General features: G+C 38.3%; 1 protein-coding gene across 7 annotated transcripts in view; it reads right to left on the bottom strand.

Moving 5' to 3' along the window:
* Positions 1 to 214: 214 nt before the first annotated feature.
* The window catches only part of RNF111 (ring finger protein 111), a 102,750-nt gene continuing 85,473 nt past the window's right edge, over positions 215 to 17,491 (bottom strand). For 3 of the 7 annotated variants that reach the window (XM_089667674.1, XM_089667669.1, XM_089667668.1), the window contains 4 exons: positions 5,525 to 5,617; positions 4,517 to 4,612; positions 2,134 to 2,249; positions 215 to 1,382 (listed from right to left, as the gene is read on the bottom strand). In XM_089667674.1, the coding sequence (XP_089523800.1) occupies positions 1,265 to 1,382; positions 2,134 to 2,249; positions 4,517 to 4,612; positions 5,525 to 5,617 (423 nt within the window). In that variant the 3' untranslated portion in view covers positions 215 to 1,264. The remainder of the gene's footprint in view (positions 1,383 to 2,133; positions 2,250 to 4,516; positions 4,613 to 5,524; positions 5,618 to 17,491) is intronic. The other 4 variants (XM_089667671.1, XM_089667670.1, XM_089667673.1 and 1 more) reach the window with 3 other exon arrangements.

Genomic DNA, 17,491 nt, shown 5'->3' on the forward strand with positions numbered 1-17,491 from the left:
AAGGGACTTAGATCCAAACCTGGTCCAATTCAGGTTGATACACGATTGGTTGTAAAGAAATAAATACAGCTCTTAGTAACATGTTGAAACACATGATCATAAGTGTGTACACCAATATTACATACACCTCATCTTCACCACAGCTATGCCTCACTGTGTTTAACAGAATAAGGGGGAGAAAAAAGAAAAAAAAAAAAAAAAACACACACACCAGTTTAATTTCGCTAAGTTTATTAAATTGGAAACCCTCCTTGTGAGAGTTTGCAGGGGACCTTGAAAAAGTTTTCCGGATGCATGGGCACCTGCCATAAACAGCTGCTATTAAGACTATACATTTAATGTTAGATCCGTTGAGATGTCTTACTTAGATTAGTAAGAACAGGTACCTGACTACTATCGGACATTTTGTTAGAGCAGTTTACAGAAGCAAAAGAAAAAAAAAAAAAAAAAAAAAAAAACACGTCCTTAAAAGTAATAAATATGTGAACAGCAGTCTAAACTCCTTAATATTGACATTTAAATATATTTGCATTGTGCTGAAGTGTGATTTAGAACACCTTCGAGGAGACAGAACAAAATGTGTGGCAAGTCTTCATTCTATGTTAGTCTCAAAGCATTGTGATCTCAGCATCAAAAAACAATGGGAGTTGATTCAGCACTTTCTATACAGCAGCCCGTCTCTTCCTAAAGAAGGAATGTTTTCATACAATAATTTCCTTTTTTTCACCTAGAACTTTATACATACAAACTAAAAAGTATGATCAATTAAATTAAAGGACTTTACCGTTAGTAATGAACAGAATTTGTTTAGCCTTGGACTATGTAAAAACACACACGCACAAATGCTCACAATTCTACTGGACTAGAGCAGCTAGATCTTGCCTGCAAGTGTAAGGGTTCACAAAGCCCATAAATGTGCAAAGAAATGCAATACAAGAATCCATGCAAAAATATGTAGAGGAAAACAAAAAGGAAACAAAAAACTAAAAAAACTAAAAAATAAAAATGGAAATGAGAAAAAAAAAACCAAAAAAAAAAAAAAGCTTTATAAATACATATACCCTTCACTGCTACAAGTAACTTGCTAGCAGCAAAGGACCTAAATATGATCTGTATACAAATGGTAGTCTATAGCATTAATTGTATGAGGCAGAGCCGGCACACCAGATTTAATGCTTCAATGTCTGTGCAGTTTCAGTCATGCCATCTTTGGTTGGCTGCAGTACCGAGGGGTTAAATGGGCATAACATTGGTTGTAAAAATGTCAACTCTCCGTAGGAAGTTGAGCTTCAATGTCCACTCTACATATGGGGCACTTTTTATTTGTGATCAGCCACTGGTCTACACATACTTGGTGAAAGAGATGCATACATGGGAGCCGTCTGTAGGAAGAGAAAAAGAATGATTATAACATCACAAGTAAAAATATCAATTATAATGTAAATAGCTAAAATGTCAAATTACACTTCAACCAGGTATCATTGTGGACTCAAAAGTTAAAAATAAACGAATTTAAAAAAAAAAAAAAAATCAAACATCATGGGATGGGTTCTAACCCTTGCCTCCTGTCTGATGTTCAAATAATTCCCAACTCTAGGAAGGAATGTTTTTACAGCGATCTGTGTAAGGCATATCAAACCTATTACCCTTCAAACAATGAACCATAATGTTTGCACTGGTAAACTTCCTATGTGTCCCACTTTCCTCTGAAGAGGACATGGATGATGTGTATTACAAGTTACATTTATGTGTTGCTTATTTTGCTTTAGAGCAGGGTTTCTCAACCAGGGTCTGTGGAACCCCGAGGGGTTCCTCTAGAGGTTGCTAGGGTTTCCTTGAGCAATGAAAAATTTCTGTCTCTTCGATAAGTTCCCACTAACACCATCAATCTTTTCGGCTATCTGTAAGGGGGAATTCTTCCCAATGACCACAGGTGGAAGGGGCATTCTTCCCACTGACCATTACACTAATGTCATCATATCATGACAGATAAAGTAATTTTTAGCAGGGGTTCCCTGAGATTGTAAAGTTATTTTAAGGGTTCCTCTGTGTTGAAAAGGTTGAGAAAGGCTGCTTTAGAGTAAAAACAAGCACCAAATTTAAACCATATATAAAATCAAAGTAATAGATTACCTGACATCTTCACCTTCCTCTAATATAGAAAGGCAGATTGTACATTTTTCTTCAGTGTCTTCCTCACCATCTTGCTTGCCATGCAATTTCCTCTGTGAGAACCAATCAGTGGATACCTTATTAGCAGAGATGAAATTATTGGCAAACTCGGTAAACATGTTTCTTACAAAACTCATATATTTACCACAACACACGGATATTTCACGCATCCCCATGAGTAATAATTAATTCTAAAGCATTTTAATTTTCTTCTAGTTGCATACACTAAAATACATAATATGAAAGCCACAACACAGAGGATGCTGAAATAGAAAGAACACACATCACACAACAGAATATTAAAGTACAACTAAAGGCAAAACTTGTTTTAGTTATGGACAGAGTGGAGATGGATTAGAACACCTGTCAAGGTTTGTATTGCTTTCTGTGTCCCCATTAGGAAGATTAATCCTCTCTATTTTTCCTGTTTACTATTCTCATTGAAAATGAAAGTAAAAGAAAACCCCCAAATTTTGGGTTAACGCCAGAAAAAAGGAAACCTTCCAATGGGAACATTGAGGATCCCCTAGGGATTCCCTTAATTTGAAAGGATTTCCTCACTTCCTGTTTTGGCTATGGGACAGGAAGTGAATGGAATTCTCCCCAATAGAACAACGATGGCAGAAAAAAAAAAAAATCCCAAAACACTGATTGGGGTCATTACCTTTCCTTACTCTATCCAAAATGAAAAGAAAGAAAAAAAAAAAAAAGTTTTGCCTGTAGTTCTACTTTAAAAGTCCACCTAATTGCCCATCACAAATGCTGAGGGAGGAAAAGATTACCGTGTTCACAGCTCATGCTTTGCTCATGTATTGCCATGTGTGTTAGACATACAGAGAACCTAGTACAGCCTGAACTACATAATGTCAAAAATTGAATACTTGTTGCTACCGTAACAACGAACACACCTACTCAAACGCTTTTTCAATATGAAAAAAATCTTCCCTTCAAACAGCAATGAAAATATCACAGTGGCTTTAGACAATAACATAGAACTTGGATGTTCACTAACCAGTTTTGTTTTTTTTTTTGTTTTATTTTTGCTTTAATCAGACATTCAAGAAAACATCTGCCTTCAATTTGCCAGAGGACTGGTGTGTTCTAAGTTTTACCCCTCCTAGTAAAAAATTTCAAAATAAATTCTTCCATGGAGAGCATGTCATACCAAGTCTTCAGTTTTTAATTCTCAAATAACTACGATGTACTGAGCTGCACATGCCAAATTGCCAAGGTAACAGAGGTATAGCATAGTGGCCCACACAACCTGCAGGTACCTCTAATCAGTGAAATCTTCAGCTGTAAATGAGTCTTTAAAATTTAGCTTGGTGCTCTGCAATACAACTATGCCATCACACAACCCAATAAAAGGCACTTCAGTTCTTCTTATTAGAAATTTGGCCGACAGGAGACAAAGGCAGAGCTCCGAATTGGAGCTGAAGTTGAAGTTTATGTTACAGCTTGCCTCTAAATTTGGATGCTCCGCAGAAGATGATTTTATCAGTAAAGAAAGCTGCAGGCACCTTGTTAAGACTTTTGTTTTACTCCAAATGTGACAAGTTTAAATATAACTAAAAAGGCAACTTTTTGTTTTGGATAGAGATTTGTTTTTATTGTTGTCTGTGCCCCCTCTCTATTTGTCCTGTTCACCATTATTGAAAGAGAAAGTAAAAAAATCCCACATTTTGGATTGTCCCCAGAAAAGTAACAGAACATCTTCCAATGTGAACACTAATTCTGGTGACCTGGGTGGGGTCCCCAAGAGATTCCCTTAATCCGCAAGGATTTCCTCTCACTTCCTGTTTTGGCTATGGGATAGAAAGTGAATGTAAATCTCCCATCGAGACAAAGGCGGCAAAAATAAATCTTACAGTGGTCATAACCCTCCCATACTCTATCCAAAATGGAAAAAAAAAAAAAGTTTTTTCCTATAGTTCTACTTTAATAGCTGCAACAGGTTTGCTTCAAAATGGCTTTGAAGCCAATAATCTGGTGTTCTTGGAACACAAACAGGAGCATCATGTGAGTATACAAGCCAGGAATTTCCATCCAAGTCAGGTGTCTTACTGCTTCTTATGCAGGGAATTTATACCACATATAACCATGTGACAAATAGGCAGCCACAGCCACCAAATCGTATGAAGGCAAATCCAGTTGAAATTAGTCTTGGATAGCATGCATCCAATGTTTTATGCTTGTTTCTGAAAGTTGCTCTTTAAGATTACAATTTGCTCAAAATATAGTTGTTTTAAAATGATACAAACATGAATAGTCCTGATATTTTCATAAAGGAAAAAATGAAAAAAATGAGATTTCAATATTCTTCATGTGAAGAAAAATCGCTCACCTTCTTATATTTATGTGGGTATGTGCACCTTTCTATGGTCCCCTGTGAGGCTCCACGATTCACATTACCAAGCCGTTCCTCTAGATGAATCAGTTCCTAGAAAATTAAAGGCAAACCTAAGAAGACAGATCTTTCCTCAAGACAAAACGGTTAGTGATTCCACAATATCATTATTCAAGTGTATACCCATAGAGCAGACATGAGATTAGAACATCTACCAATCAATTCCGAGTCTACCACGGAAATTATATTACAGCAATATAAGTGGACCGGTAACGTATCACATGAAGACTTACACAACCAAGCCTACTCATTTGAAATAGCACAAAGCCATCAAATTTCACGGCAGCTTTTTGTATTCCCTCTCCTAAATGTAAGGCAACCTCTGTGCGAGGACAAATTAATCCAGTGCCTACAAATAAGAATTTGAATCCGAATATATGTTGAGATATTATAGTCCATGCAGTGGTGGTTAAGCCTGTTATTGGGAGAAACATGCATATTACTGAGTCATAGGTCCACTTGCATAGATTAGTGCAACCAGAAGCTTATGAATCATACAGCTAACGTTCAATTCAAAGCTTTCAGTTTGTAGTCACTGCCAGCGCTATTGCCCACACACTGAAATGTAAAAAAAAAAACTAAAAAAAAAAAAACCAAAAACACAGGATACACAAATCCCAATGCTTGATGCTGAAGTATATCATACAGAAATTACATGATATAAATACATATTACAAAGATTAAAAAAACAAACTAAAAATACTAAGCCTCTGCAACAGAAGTGATTATGAATAAAAGGTGGGATTCTCAGTTCCCTGCTCAAATGAGTTCCAAGGCTTCAAAAATAAAATTACTAAATACACTCTGCATCTGATTGGGGAAATCATTTATTGTGTATCCTTTATTAATGTGAACACACACACATTAACCTGAAGGAAACATTCCATAGGTACATGGAATGACAGCAAAGACATGACAGCAGAAAGCTAACATTCTGTTACAAACCTCAAAATTGCCCCTGAATGGAACTCTGAATGACCTTCCATCCAATCCAGATGAAATGTAGCGGATGTGAGGGTAGCCCGCCATGTCTGGAACCTAGTCAAATAGCAGATGTCAGTTAAACTATAACACAACTGCTTGTAATGACCTCAAAAGGATCTTTGCTGCCAGAAAGATATACAGCTCTGAGGCTACCCTTGTAAAACCCTCTAGCAGCAAAATGATCAGGTGCAGTCATAGAAAAAAAAATATATAAATATATACAAGAAAAACACAAATGTTGTGAAGCACCATAAACTGGTTTTTGTTTTTTCTATTTTTTTTTTTTTTTTTGTGGTAGGGAGACGGATGCAGTGACAAGGCAATGTGCTGCTTGGTCAACTATGTACCATTCCACTGCAAACCAGCCACATAATAAGGAAATATATATTGTATTCCTCAGTTCCAAACAATGCAAAGATATGAAAAGGTTCAATGTCCAGGACATATGGGAGAATGCAAACAAATACAGCAAAATGAGATAAAACAATGCCAAATGAGTGGATTCCAAAAAAAACCAGAATGTCTTCATCATACACTTGTGATTACCAGAAATTAGCAAAGTTTAGCCAACTATTCTGTGCCAGTCATGTTCATAGTTCAAAGCAAATCACAGTAGTTAATCCTAACTCCAGTTTCTACCACTGTGTAGCCAGTACGGCAATAAGAAAACAGTGGATACGTAGCAGGCTATCATAGACCAGTTCATTAAGATACATAGTTATGCAATATGGGAATTCGATTTTCAATCCTTCCTGAGGTTTGTGCTTGGCAGTCTGACATACTCAATGTTCTCTAGGTCCCAAATGTCAGTATGCCAAAAGATCTGGTCATCTTATCTTATATTAGGTGCCAACCTGGATAGTTTATGACCCTCTGGTCCTAGGAAAACCACAATTATAAAATTAAAGGGAGAGGAAGACCAAATCCACACTTGCTATAGGGCTACAGTGCAAATTCCAGGATCATAGGCTTCCTGCAGCTGGGATAGCTGTGGCTACTTAACCCATATAAAGCAATGATGGGCTGATGGTGGCCGCAGCTGTCTGTTGCTGTTCATACATCCAGCAATAAGCTGTGGTTAGGGACAGTTTGTTCTTGGACGTTGTGTGCGTTCAGGGATGATCATCTGTCCCCAACCACAAGTAACTAGAGGCTGATGACATCCAAACAGCCATGGACAGCTGCAAACACCATCAGCCGGTCACTGCTTTGTATAGGCTGGGTGACCACAACTATTCGCAAACACCTGTCATATTGGCCACAGAAAACCTCTGACCTTGGCTGCTGGAATTCATCACTATAGCCCTAACCAAAAGTATGAATGGGGCAAAAAGAAAATCCGATTTGTGCATAAAGAACACCTATCTGTGCTCCTGACTCTACTACCTTGTTGAATTATATGAACTTCTAGAGGTGGAAAAAGAAAAAAACATTTCAACAAATGCTACATCATACAGGTTCCCTGCCTCTAACATTGTGTATTCATAAATAACCCTACAGGCCGCATAAAACTTAAAAATTTAACCATTTCCATCAAATAACTCTTCTGCTGTCAATTTTCAAAGGATGGCTGTCAGCAACCACAGGGAAATTATTCTAAAACCAGTTGCTAACAGTAATTAGAAAATTAGTATACAATTGCATGTTTTTAATTAGCAGAAATGGGGAATATGTTATTAAAATAGAAAACTGAATGTGGACAAGCCCTTTCAACTACCAGAGACTTAAAATCCTAACAACCAACAAACATCATAGCTCAATGTACAGTAGGACACAGTCCAACCGGTCTAATAAAGCTGGAAAGACTACATCCAGAGGGAAAGAGGTGTGGAGAAACGTGTACACCCCAGAAAACAAGTACCTCTCTATTCGCTTCGATGCAGTGTGAAACAAGACTGAAGAATCAGATGCAGAGTGTCAATGACTACCAAAGGTAAGAATAGCCCAAGCCAAAATGAGTGCCCACCTATCCATAATTTGTTTACAAAGAACTGGCAGGGGACAACATGATCTAATATGATTTTACTTCAGTGTCCTGTACACAATTTATAGCATTACATACACCTAAAAGTATATAAATCGTTAACAAATTAGGAGTCCTTTAATTTCTTGCATTCATTTTTTATAGTAATAAAAACAAAGCAAAGACGACCTCAAATTCTGACTTACCTACTGTATATTTGTTCTGGGTCAGTGAATTAAAGTATTAAAGTCAGAGACAGTCAGGCACCTAGCAGTCTAATGATGACAGCAATGCCATTTACGGTTTAAGGTTAAGGTTTAAATTCTATTTCCCTGGTATTCTGGTAGGAAAACATGTCACGAAGGAAAAGGCTAAGGAAATTAGAGACCATGCACAGTTATTCCTAAAATGGACATGGATCATATTTTAGGCTAGGTTCACATGCAGATTGCGTTTGATGCATTTTGTAGGTGCATTTTGCATTTTTCTCACACTTTTTTTATGCATTTTGTGCTGTGTGTAACTTTAGGTGGTTGTTAAGGAGCAGGCGGCCACTGGCATCCTTAACCAGCTTACAGCCACACAAAGCACAACGCAAAAAAAAAAATAAAATAAAAATAATCGCATCAAAACAATACTTGCATTTTTGGTGCGGTTCCATTGAAGTTCATTACACACAAAACGCAATCTGCTATAAGGAAAAAAGTCCCTGACCCTTTCAAAAATCTGCACTGGCTCAAAATAAACAGATGTGAACTAGATCCATAGGAAATCATGTAAAATGAACTGTAGTGAGTTTCTGCAAACTGGAAAACGCACTGCAATCCGCATAAGTGTGAACCTAGTCCCAAACATGAAATTTGTTTGGCTTTTTTACTCAATTACATTGGTCCAGCTTGGTATGCATGTGCCATACCTGTGTATGCGATATCTGTGCACAAGCGTCTGAATAATCACTTAAATGTGTATTAAAAAAAAAAAAAGAAATGAATGTTGCACTATAACAAATAGTTTATCTGTGAATAGCCACTGTCTTTGAACTGACGTTATGTGTTTTCAGCAGTCATCAAAACAGAAAAGAGCAAAAAACTATAACTATCAACGAAACAAACAAACCAAATAAAAAAAAAACCCAGTAAAATCTACATAATTGTAAATGTGGTAGTTCCATACATCTTGGCTAGATATCACTCCTAGGTAAATGCTGCAAAAATATGCAAGTAGAAAACGCCTCCACCACAGTGAATCCCTTTTGGGCAAACTCTCACCTCACTGTATTAACCCCCACGACAAAAGGTCAATATCAACTCCAACTAGTCTTAATACATGTGAGTGGCTTTCTATTTTTTTTTATCAGTGAGCATTATAGAGGTTCTCATTGTCTTAACATGTAAATACACACTGAATTATCCATCCATCCGAGCAGCTAAGGTTCTTCAAGAGCCAGAGTCCTTGCTGATTAAGAAGGAAAGGAGTCAGTCCAGTGATGAAGCACATATTGACCTTTGTTGTGGAGGTAAATACAGTGAGGTGAGCGTTTGCCCAAAAGGAATTCACTGTGGTGGACGTGTTTTCTACTTGACCATTTTTGCAGCACTTACCTAGGAGTGATATATATCACAAGTTGTATGGGACTAACATTTACAGTACCTTGAAAAAGTATTCATACCCCTTGAAAAATTTTCCACATTTTGTCATGTTGCAACCAAAAAAAAAAAAATGTTATAGACCAACACAAAGTGGCACATAATTGTGAAGTGTAAGGAAAATGATAAATGGTTTTGAAAATGTTTTACAAAGATATCTGAAAAATGTGGCACGTATTTGTATTCAGCCCCCGGAGTCAAAACTTTGTAGAACCACCTTTCGCTGCAATTACAGCTGCAAGTCTTTTTGGGGATGTCTCTACCAGCTTTGCAAATCTAGAGTGACATTTTTTGCCTATTCTTCTTTGCAAAATAGCTCAAGCTCTGTCAAGTCTTGCCACAGTCTCTCAATTGGATTTAGGTCTGGACTTTGACTGGGCCATTCTAACACATGAATATGCTTTGTTCTAAACCATTCCATTGTAGCTCTGGCTGTATGTTTATGGTTGTTGTCCTGCTGGAATGTGAGGCTCTACACCAGTCTCAAACAGGGTTTCATCGAAGATTGCCCTGTATTTTGCTCCGCCCATCTTCCCATCAACTCTGACCAGCTTCCCTGTCCCTGCTGAAGAAAAGGACCACAACATGATGCTGCCACCACCATGTTTCACAGTGGGGATAGTGTGTTCAGGGTGATCTGCAGTGTTGGTTTTCTGGCACACACAGCATTTTGCTTTTAGGCCAAAAAATTTATTTTTGGTCTCATCTGACCAGAGCACCTTCATCCATGTATTTGCTGTGTTCTCCACATGGCGTCTTGAAAATTGCAAAGGGACTTCCTATGGCTTTCTTCAACATTGGTTTTCTTCTTGTCACTCATCCATAAAGACCAGTTTTGTGGAGTGCACAACTAATAGTTGTCCTGTGGACAGATTCTCAAACCTGAACTGTGGATCTCTGCAGCTCCCCCAGAGTTACCATGGGTCTCTTGACTGCTTCTCTGATTAATGCTCTCCTTGCCCAGCCTGTCAGTTAAGGTGGACGGCCATGTCTTGGTAGGTTTGCAGTTGTGTCATACTCTTTCCATTTTCGGATGGATTAAACAGTGTTCCGTGAGGTGTTCAAAACGTGGGATTTTTTTTTTTTATAAACCAACCTTGCTTTAAACTTCTCCACAATTTTATTCCTGACCTGTGTGGGATGTTGCTTGGTCCTTCAGACCTCTGAAGAAGCAGAAGCTTCGAGACGCGTTACCGCCCATTTACGTCATCACGTTCCTTTGCTTACGTCACGTCCGCTCCGATGCATTTGCGTTCCAAGCTGGTCAATGCGGCAAACAGCCGCATTGGGATGTTCCAGTCCACAGTCCAGCCACACAGACTGTCTGGAAGTGATAACCCACAGGGAATACATCCGGACACATTACTGACATGCCTGTCTTTGTCCATCTTTCAGTGAGTTGGCAATTGTATGTTTTTAATAAACTCCACTATTAATGCTGTACTTAGTCTGGCGCCCCTTTGTTTCCTTCTAATTACATACTTTCAAGGCACTGTACAATTATATGGACTGTATTGCTTTTTCATTGATTCAGTGAGGTTTTTTTTTTTTTTCAGATTTGAGAATTGCTAAAACACATACAACATGTGCCATACCTGTCTTATTCCTGTGGAAGCTGGAATTGTAAGGGACCCAGAAGCTAGTGGCAAATCACTGAAGTAGCTGTGCTTACTAGAGTGATTTCCAGCTTCCATAGGGATTGGCCAGGTAGGGCACATACTTACCAAGCTAGACCAATGGAACTGTGCAAAAAAGCCAAACCTAAACTTCAGCTTTAAAGGGTCATATTTAATACCGGTGTACTATTTTAACTATTTGCATGTTACCATGATGTTGATAAAGGATTAGTATGTAGAATAGTTTGGTGCAATGGGCTCAAATATCACTGTGCTCCTCAGATTCCTAAGACAGATCAAGCTCCTCCTCAGTGTAATTGATTTTTTAGGCCCTGTGCCATCAGACATGTTAAATTGAAGATTACTATGTGGGGGGGGGGGGGGGTAGATGTGAAAATATCATTCAGAACCCAAGACCATCACTGTGACAGAAAACTTCTAGAACTGTCACACTTTATATGTAACCGTTCAACTTTGAACGGTTGGGGTGTGGAAGCTTAAATTGCACATAAGCCTTTATTACTGAATTAAAGAAGAGCAATGCCAATCTTTATATCCTCCTCTGCACTAAATGTGCTGCCAAATCATACAGATTTTGCTAATCTACGAAACACAACACTCTTTTCCAACATTAAACAATCTATTCAGGGCCCTGCATGCCTTTACCATGATTGTTTATTCATTGTTCCTCTGTAAAGCAGTGAGGTGTATTCTGGATTGCTTATGACAGCTTTCCCCTTGTCTGGTTAAAATGTTCCATGCGATTTACAGTGTCAGATTCAAAAGATTAACACTTAAAGCTAGTCTGTGCATTTTTAGCTCGTCAGCTACATACAAATTTTGAAAAAAAAAGACATTTTACTTACACTTGCCAAAATAAGTTTTACTGTGTCTTATGACATTACAAACTTGTAGCTGCTGTATAATTCTGAGCAAGTCATAGATGCAGCCTATTTAAAATCTACAAATCTAACAAATTCATGCAAATATGAATTTTATACAGGGTGGATCCCCCATTGTGACAAAGGGCAGGAGATCCTCTTCCCGCACCCACTGTCCCTATTTGAAAACAGTGCTCCACCCACACAGTTGCGTCATTCATTCACAGATTTCTGTGAATTAATCAACTTCAAGTACCATCTGCCATGGCTTATAGTTCTCAATGAACTGCAAGGGTGCTGGTGATTGCTCTCATAGTTCATTGATTCTTCCTGGAGTTCCGTAACTGTCTGCCTGGGAGGTACGAGCAAACAGCTGACAGAGGAGACTGACATTGCACCTGCGATCTGCTGATCGCAGGTACAATGCTCTACAAGCTCATAAGGAAAAAAAAAAAAAATCACTTTAACTGCAAAAAAAATGTGCATTTATTTTAAGTGAAATTGTTTAAAAGCGTGTTTAATATGAAGTAATATTGAGTACAGCATGTTTATAGTGTAAGCTAATACGGAGTCAATATTTGGGCATAAAAGGGAATGTGTAGTTTATTTTATTTTATTGGTCAGCTTTATAAAAACAGACTTGTTAATGTTTAATGTTTTAAAAAACAGTTTTTGTACATGTTTTTATAATGATAAAATGTACATAGGGGAATACACATTTACATATGTTGGCTCTACTTCCTACTTTGCAGTGCTACAATAAGGTCAAGCTTTACTCCTTCTAAACATGCAATTACTCAGCAAGCCTATTGAAAACAATGCATTCCCTTTGTGGCTCACTTTATTAGCAGCACAGTGGCTAAATAGTTAGCACTTCCGCCTGGCAGTACTAGGGTTGTTGATTCGAATCCCAGCCACGGCACCTCCTGCCTGGAGTTTGCACGTTCTCCCTGTGCCTGCGTGGGTTTCCTCCGGGTACTCCGGTTTCCTCCCACACTCCAAAGACACGCTGGTAGGTTAATTGGATCCTGCCTAAATTGGCCCTAGTATATGAATGTGAGTTAGGGACCTTAGATTGTACGCCCTTTGAGGGTTAGGGACTGATGTGAATGTACAATATATATGTAAAGCACTGCGTAAATTGATGGCGCTATAGAAGTACCTGAAATAAATAAATTAGCAGTTAAGCATTGTAGAGGTCAATCTGTACATCTCTACATTAAATAGAATACAAATATGGAATTATAAAAATGTGAACTCAGAAATGAATATTAGCACTGCAATTCTAACTGAAGACAGGCACTCGCTGAACTGACACTACGCTATATGTAAGTGCTACTTTTGCATTTCTCATACACATTTAAAAATTACCAAAAATTCAAAAAAAATGTATTATGTCAGTTGCCTGGAGGCCAGCTTTATATTCTGTAAAAGTACAAACTGCTAGCATGTCTCATGTTGTATGTCACCTAGTGTGGGTCCAATAAACAGAGGATTCTAAACGAATATGAACAAAGGTTGTATCATTGTTAGTGTAGGCTTTCAGATGAGGAAATGAACATTTGACAACCTGGAATGTCTGTTTTCTGAAAATGGATTGTATTTTAGCACTACAAATCAAATTATATTTAATTCATTTTTAATATTCAAAGCAATCTCCCTCATCCAAGTCTAAATGCTTTATTTTTTTGAGAAATCATTTTAAAACACACCCCCTGACATTTCTGGTAGTGGCCATCTTGAGTAAGAGCAGATGATTCATGTTTAATTTACTGACTGGAATCAATCTGCCCTTAGCTCTGGCATAAGACTAGCTCCCTCCCTCCTCTCCCGAAAACTCCCTGGGATGTATGACATCATTTGCCTAAGCATGGAAACCAGGAAGTAACTAAAGAGATAAAAAAAAAAAAAAAAAAAAGTTTAGGAAAATATTATATACTTTCCTATCTGCTAACGCTAGCAGCATAAGGATTAAAAATATTCAATGTTGATTGAGAGAGTAAAGTTCAGCTTTAAGTCTGCATTCACACCTAAGCGGAGCATATTCTTGGTGATTTTGAAGCATTTTTTAATGTGTTTTCCAGGTGTATTAAAGGGAACTTTTTTCACATGTATCCAGCTTCAAGATTTTGTTTCCTGAGATAAACCAGGGGAGGAGAGCAGTTCTATAGGAGAGGATTTTTTTTTTCTTCTTTTTTTAAATAAAGACTATGCTTACAGGCACTCCCACTGAAGTCTATGAAGCCAAAAACACTCAGACTACACCCCCGCCCCAAAAAGCAAACTCATGTAGGGCATGGAGTGTGAACAGGAACAATTAGAAAGAATGGTATTCTTAAAAAGTGAGGTCTGGGGAAACTAGCTGAAAAATGCACATGTGGCTAATAGCAAAATAGTTGCATTTTCAAAAAAAAAAAACAAAATATGCTTTGGGAAATGTATCCCATTTTATTACTGTATTGTTTACTGTGCCTATTTGATATTTTGTCTCCAAATATAACCCAAACCGTCTTCTCTGCTCCTCCCATGACCTCCTGCTCTCTATAGCTCCCTTGTCTCCTCCTCCCATGCTAGTCTCCAGGACTTCTCCAGAGCCTCCCCCCATCCTCGAACTCTCTACCCCAACCCATCAGACTATTGCATACTCTGCTCACTTTCAGGCGATCTCTGAAAATCTCTCTTCAGGGAAGCCTACCCTGCCTTCAGCTAATAACGGAATCTTCTATTCCTCCTACCAGTCCATCCTTCACAGTTATTAACTTTTGTACCACCAGCCCCTCCCTCTTAGATTGTAAGCTCCAAGGAGCAGGGCCCTCCTAACCCTCTTGTATTGAACTGTATTGTTGCTGTATTGTCTCCCGTTACATAGCAAAGCAATGAGCAAACTGTTGGCGCTATATAAACCCTATATAATAATAAGAATAATAAATACAAAACAAAAACAGTGTAAATGATCGTAAAATAACTTTCCTTGTAGGTTTAGTTTACAGTCAGGTGATCACAAAGCTTCTTTGCTGTACACCTTTCTAAAAGCAGAGGACGAACACTAAATATGTATGTACTGTGTTTCAAAGGCTGAGTTGCAATCCAGCAGGAGGTTCCTTTGAACACCCATGCTCCTCCTACAGGGCTAAAAGCAGTGATTTGTCATCGAGGCTCCAGCAAGGAGTCTCCGTGAATCAACCAGAAGGGAATGGGCAGGGAGCTTTCAGGCAGTCTTTGGGAGATGCAGGCATATCGTGCTTGAGAATGGAATTCTGTATCTCTTAGAAACAAGCCAATGGACATAACCAGACCTGACCATAAACTGACCACAGAGTTATGAATGTGCTTCTGTGCTGGCTGTAATCAATAGACATTATAGAAGCAGAAGGACTGGCAGGATCAACCAGGTAGCTGATATGAAAACAGGCAATGTACAGAAAGCAAGCTACAATAGAATATACACAGACAAGCACACCTGAAATTATTTTTAGGGTAAATTACACTTTAAAAATATCGATCTACCAATCATTCACTAGAAGGAAATCTTGCTTTCAAAAATGCTCAGTTTTCAATGGGTCAGCACACACAGGGGTCTATTTATAAATTGTTTTCTCACAAGGTTCACGCATTTTTTCCAACTGGAATTTAGAAAATGTGTGAATCCTGGCTAAAGTTGTGTGAATCTTGTATGAAAAAAAATATAAATAGACTTGCGATGTGAGAAGGAAGAGTAAAGTGTAGTGTTGTAAAGCAGCAAGCTGAAACTGTTTGTGATGAAACTAACATGACCACCCCATGTACATATACACGTACAAAAACAAAAAAAGTTTATAGAATACTACAATTATAAATAATATTTATATAAGCTGATCAATTGCACATTAATATGTTAAAGTGACAAAAAAAAAAATTCCAAAATTGAGCAAATTATGAAAAGGTCTTTGTTTTTATAAAAGCAAAGCCTTGTCCTACCTCCTCACCACCCTATTGGTCAATCACAATAAACAAACTTGTTGGTGATTTAAGGTCCAATAAAAAAAAGGGAGGACTGGGAGCGTTTGGCCTAAAGAGCAACATAACCAACTGGTTGTTTCACAGCAAATACAGCCTACATCTGGCCCTAGCTGGAGCAAACATACCAAAGCAATCAAACGAATCTATGCTATTTAAGCTCCTGCCTGTTGCAACTGTGTGCTCCCCCCCAAATTCCTTTTTATTGAATTACATGATGTAGAAGAATACAAACCAGAACAGATTGGGCATACCCTGACTAAATGTGCGCTTCTTTAACACAGAACTAAAACACCTATCCTTTACAGCCAAGGAAGCTGCCATCTTGGCCTCTATTTGATCTGTAGTTGCCATGGTGCTGAACATGTGAGCAGTTCTGAAACCAGCAATTTCATGGCTTAATAGCTCAGTTGAGAGCTTACCATTGTTATTACTATTAGAGCTTACTATACACACTAAAAATTGTAACAGGTATTAGTTAGTGCACATCTTGGATTGCTTTAGGAAACATGTACATTTGTAGGTTTGCTTCCATTTTTATTGTGGTGCACTGCAGAGAGGCAAAAGATTCAAAATGATCCAGTTTGTCTACCGGCAATGCAGAAAAAATAAATGCACTGCCCGCCCCCACACCTCTGAATGTTGCTGGTTACCAACAGTGAGAACACCTCAGATTTTTCACTAGGAAGCAGGTGTGCTTACTCATTAGGTAGAGGAGCTCAATTAAGAGGTTGAATTTTGCTGGTTTGTACTATGACATTTCCTCTAAGGAATGTGGTACATTTTGAGACGAGCAAGAAAACTGCTTGTTATCACTGAGTTGTTAAAGAAGAACTAAAGGCAAAACTTTCCTTTTCATTTTAGGATTAGGCAAGGGAGGATTTTAACCAGTGGTCAGTTATATTTTTGTCAACTGTGTCACATTGAGGAGACATCCCTTCACTTCCTGTACCCTTGGCCAAAACAGGAAGTGAGAGGAAATCCCTCCTAAGTTAGGGAATCCCTGGTTATCACTACAGTCAACAGGAACTAGAGCCCCCATTGCAAGACTTCCCTCTATTACTGTTCTGGGGACATTCTAAGCACTACTCCTAATACAGCTCCGTGCACAATTGGCTTAAAGGGTTCATTTATATTGTAAAAGCGCTGAGCAAACTGTTGGCCCTATATAAATCCTAATAATAATAAAGCACTGCTTGCTACAAGGAAAGGTTTAGTGGTGTGTCTGTGGCCAGGGCAGAATGATCTGTAAGAAATGCTGCAGAAATTGCTGTAGAGTAAGCTTGTAGGCAAGGTGAAAGGACCCAGACTAAGGTGATATGCACTGTGTGCACATGACTGGAGGAACTGGCTGGGAGGCTGCCTGCCACTGCCTAACATACTGAGAGAAGAGAGTGGTGTTACACAGATGTGAAAGAGAAAACAGCAGCTGTTATCCCGAAGAGAAAATGCCACTGCAGTCATGTTGTGAAGGCAAACCTTTTAAGAAAGAAGTGACTGTGAAAAATTAATACCAATCATACTGATACAGTGGGGAAAATATTTATTTGATCCCCTGCAGATTTTGTACGTTTGCCCACTTACAAAGAAATGGAGGGTCTATAATTTTTATCACAGGTGTATTTTAAATGATAAAGACAGAATACCAACCACAAATTCAGAAAAAAAAACACATGATACAAATGTTATAAATTGAGTTGCAGTTCAGTGAGTAAAATAAGGATTTGATCCCAAGCAAAACAAGACTTCGTACTTGATGAAGAAACCCTTGTTGGCAGGGGCTCAGGGGGCCCCTGTGTCCTTGCCCACACTCAAAGCACACCCAA

The sequence above is a fragment of the Staurois parvus genome, unplaced genomic scaffold, assembly GCF_062004578.1.
Source record: "Staurois parvus isolate SC_StPar_1 unplaced genomic scaffold, SC_StPar_1.0 ptg000054l, whole genome shotgun sequence".
NCBI lineage: Eukaryota > Metazoa > Chordata > Amphibia > Anura > Ranidae > Staurois > Staurois parvus.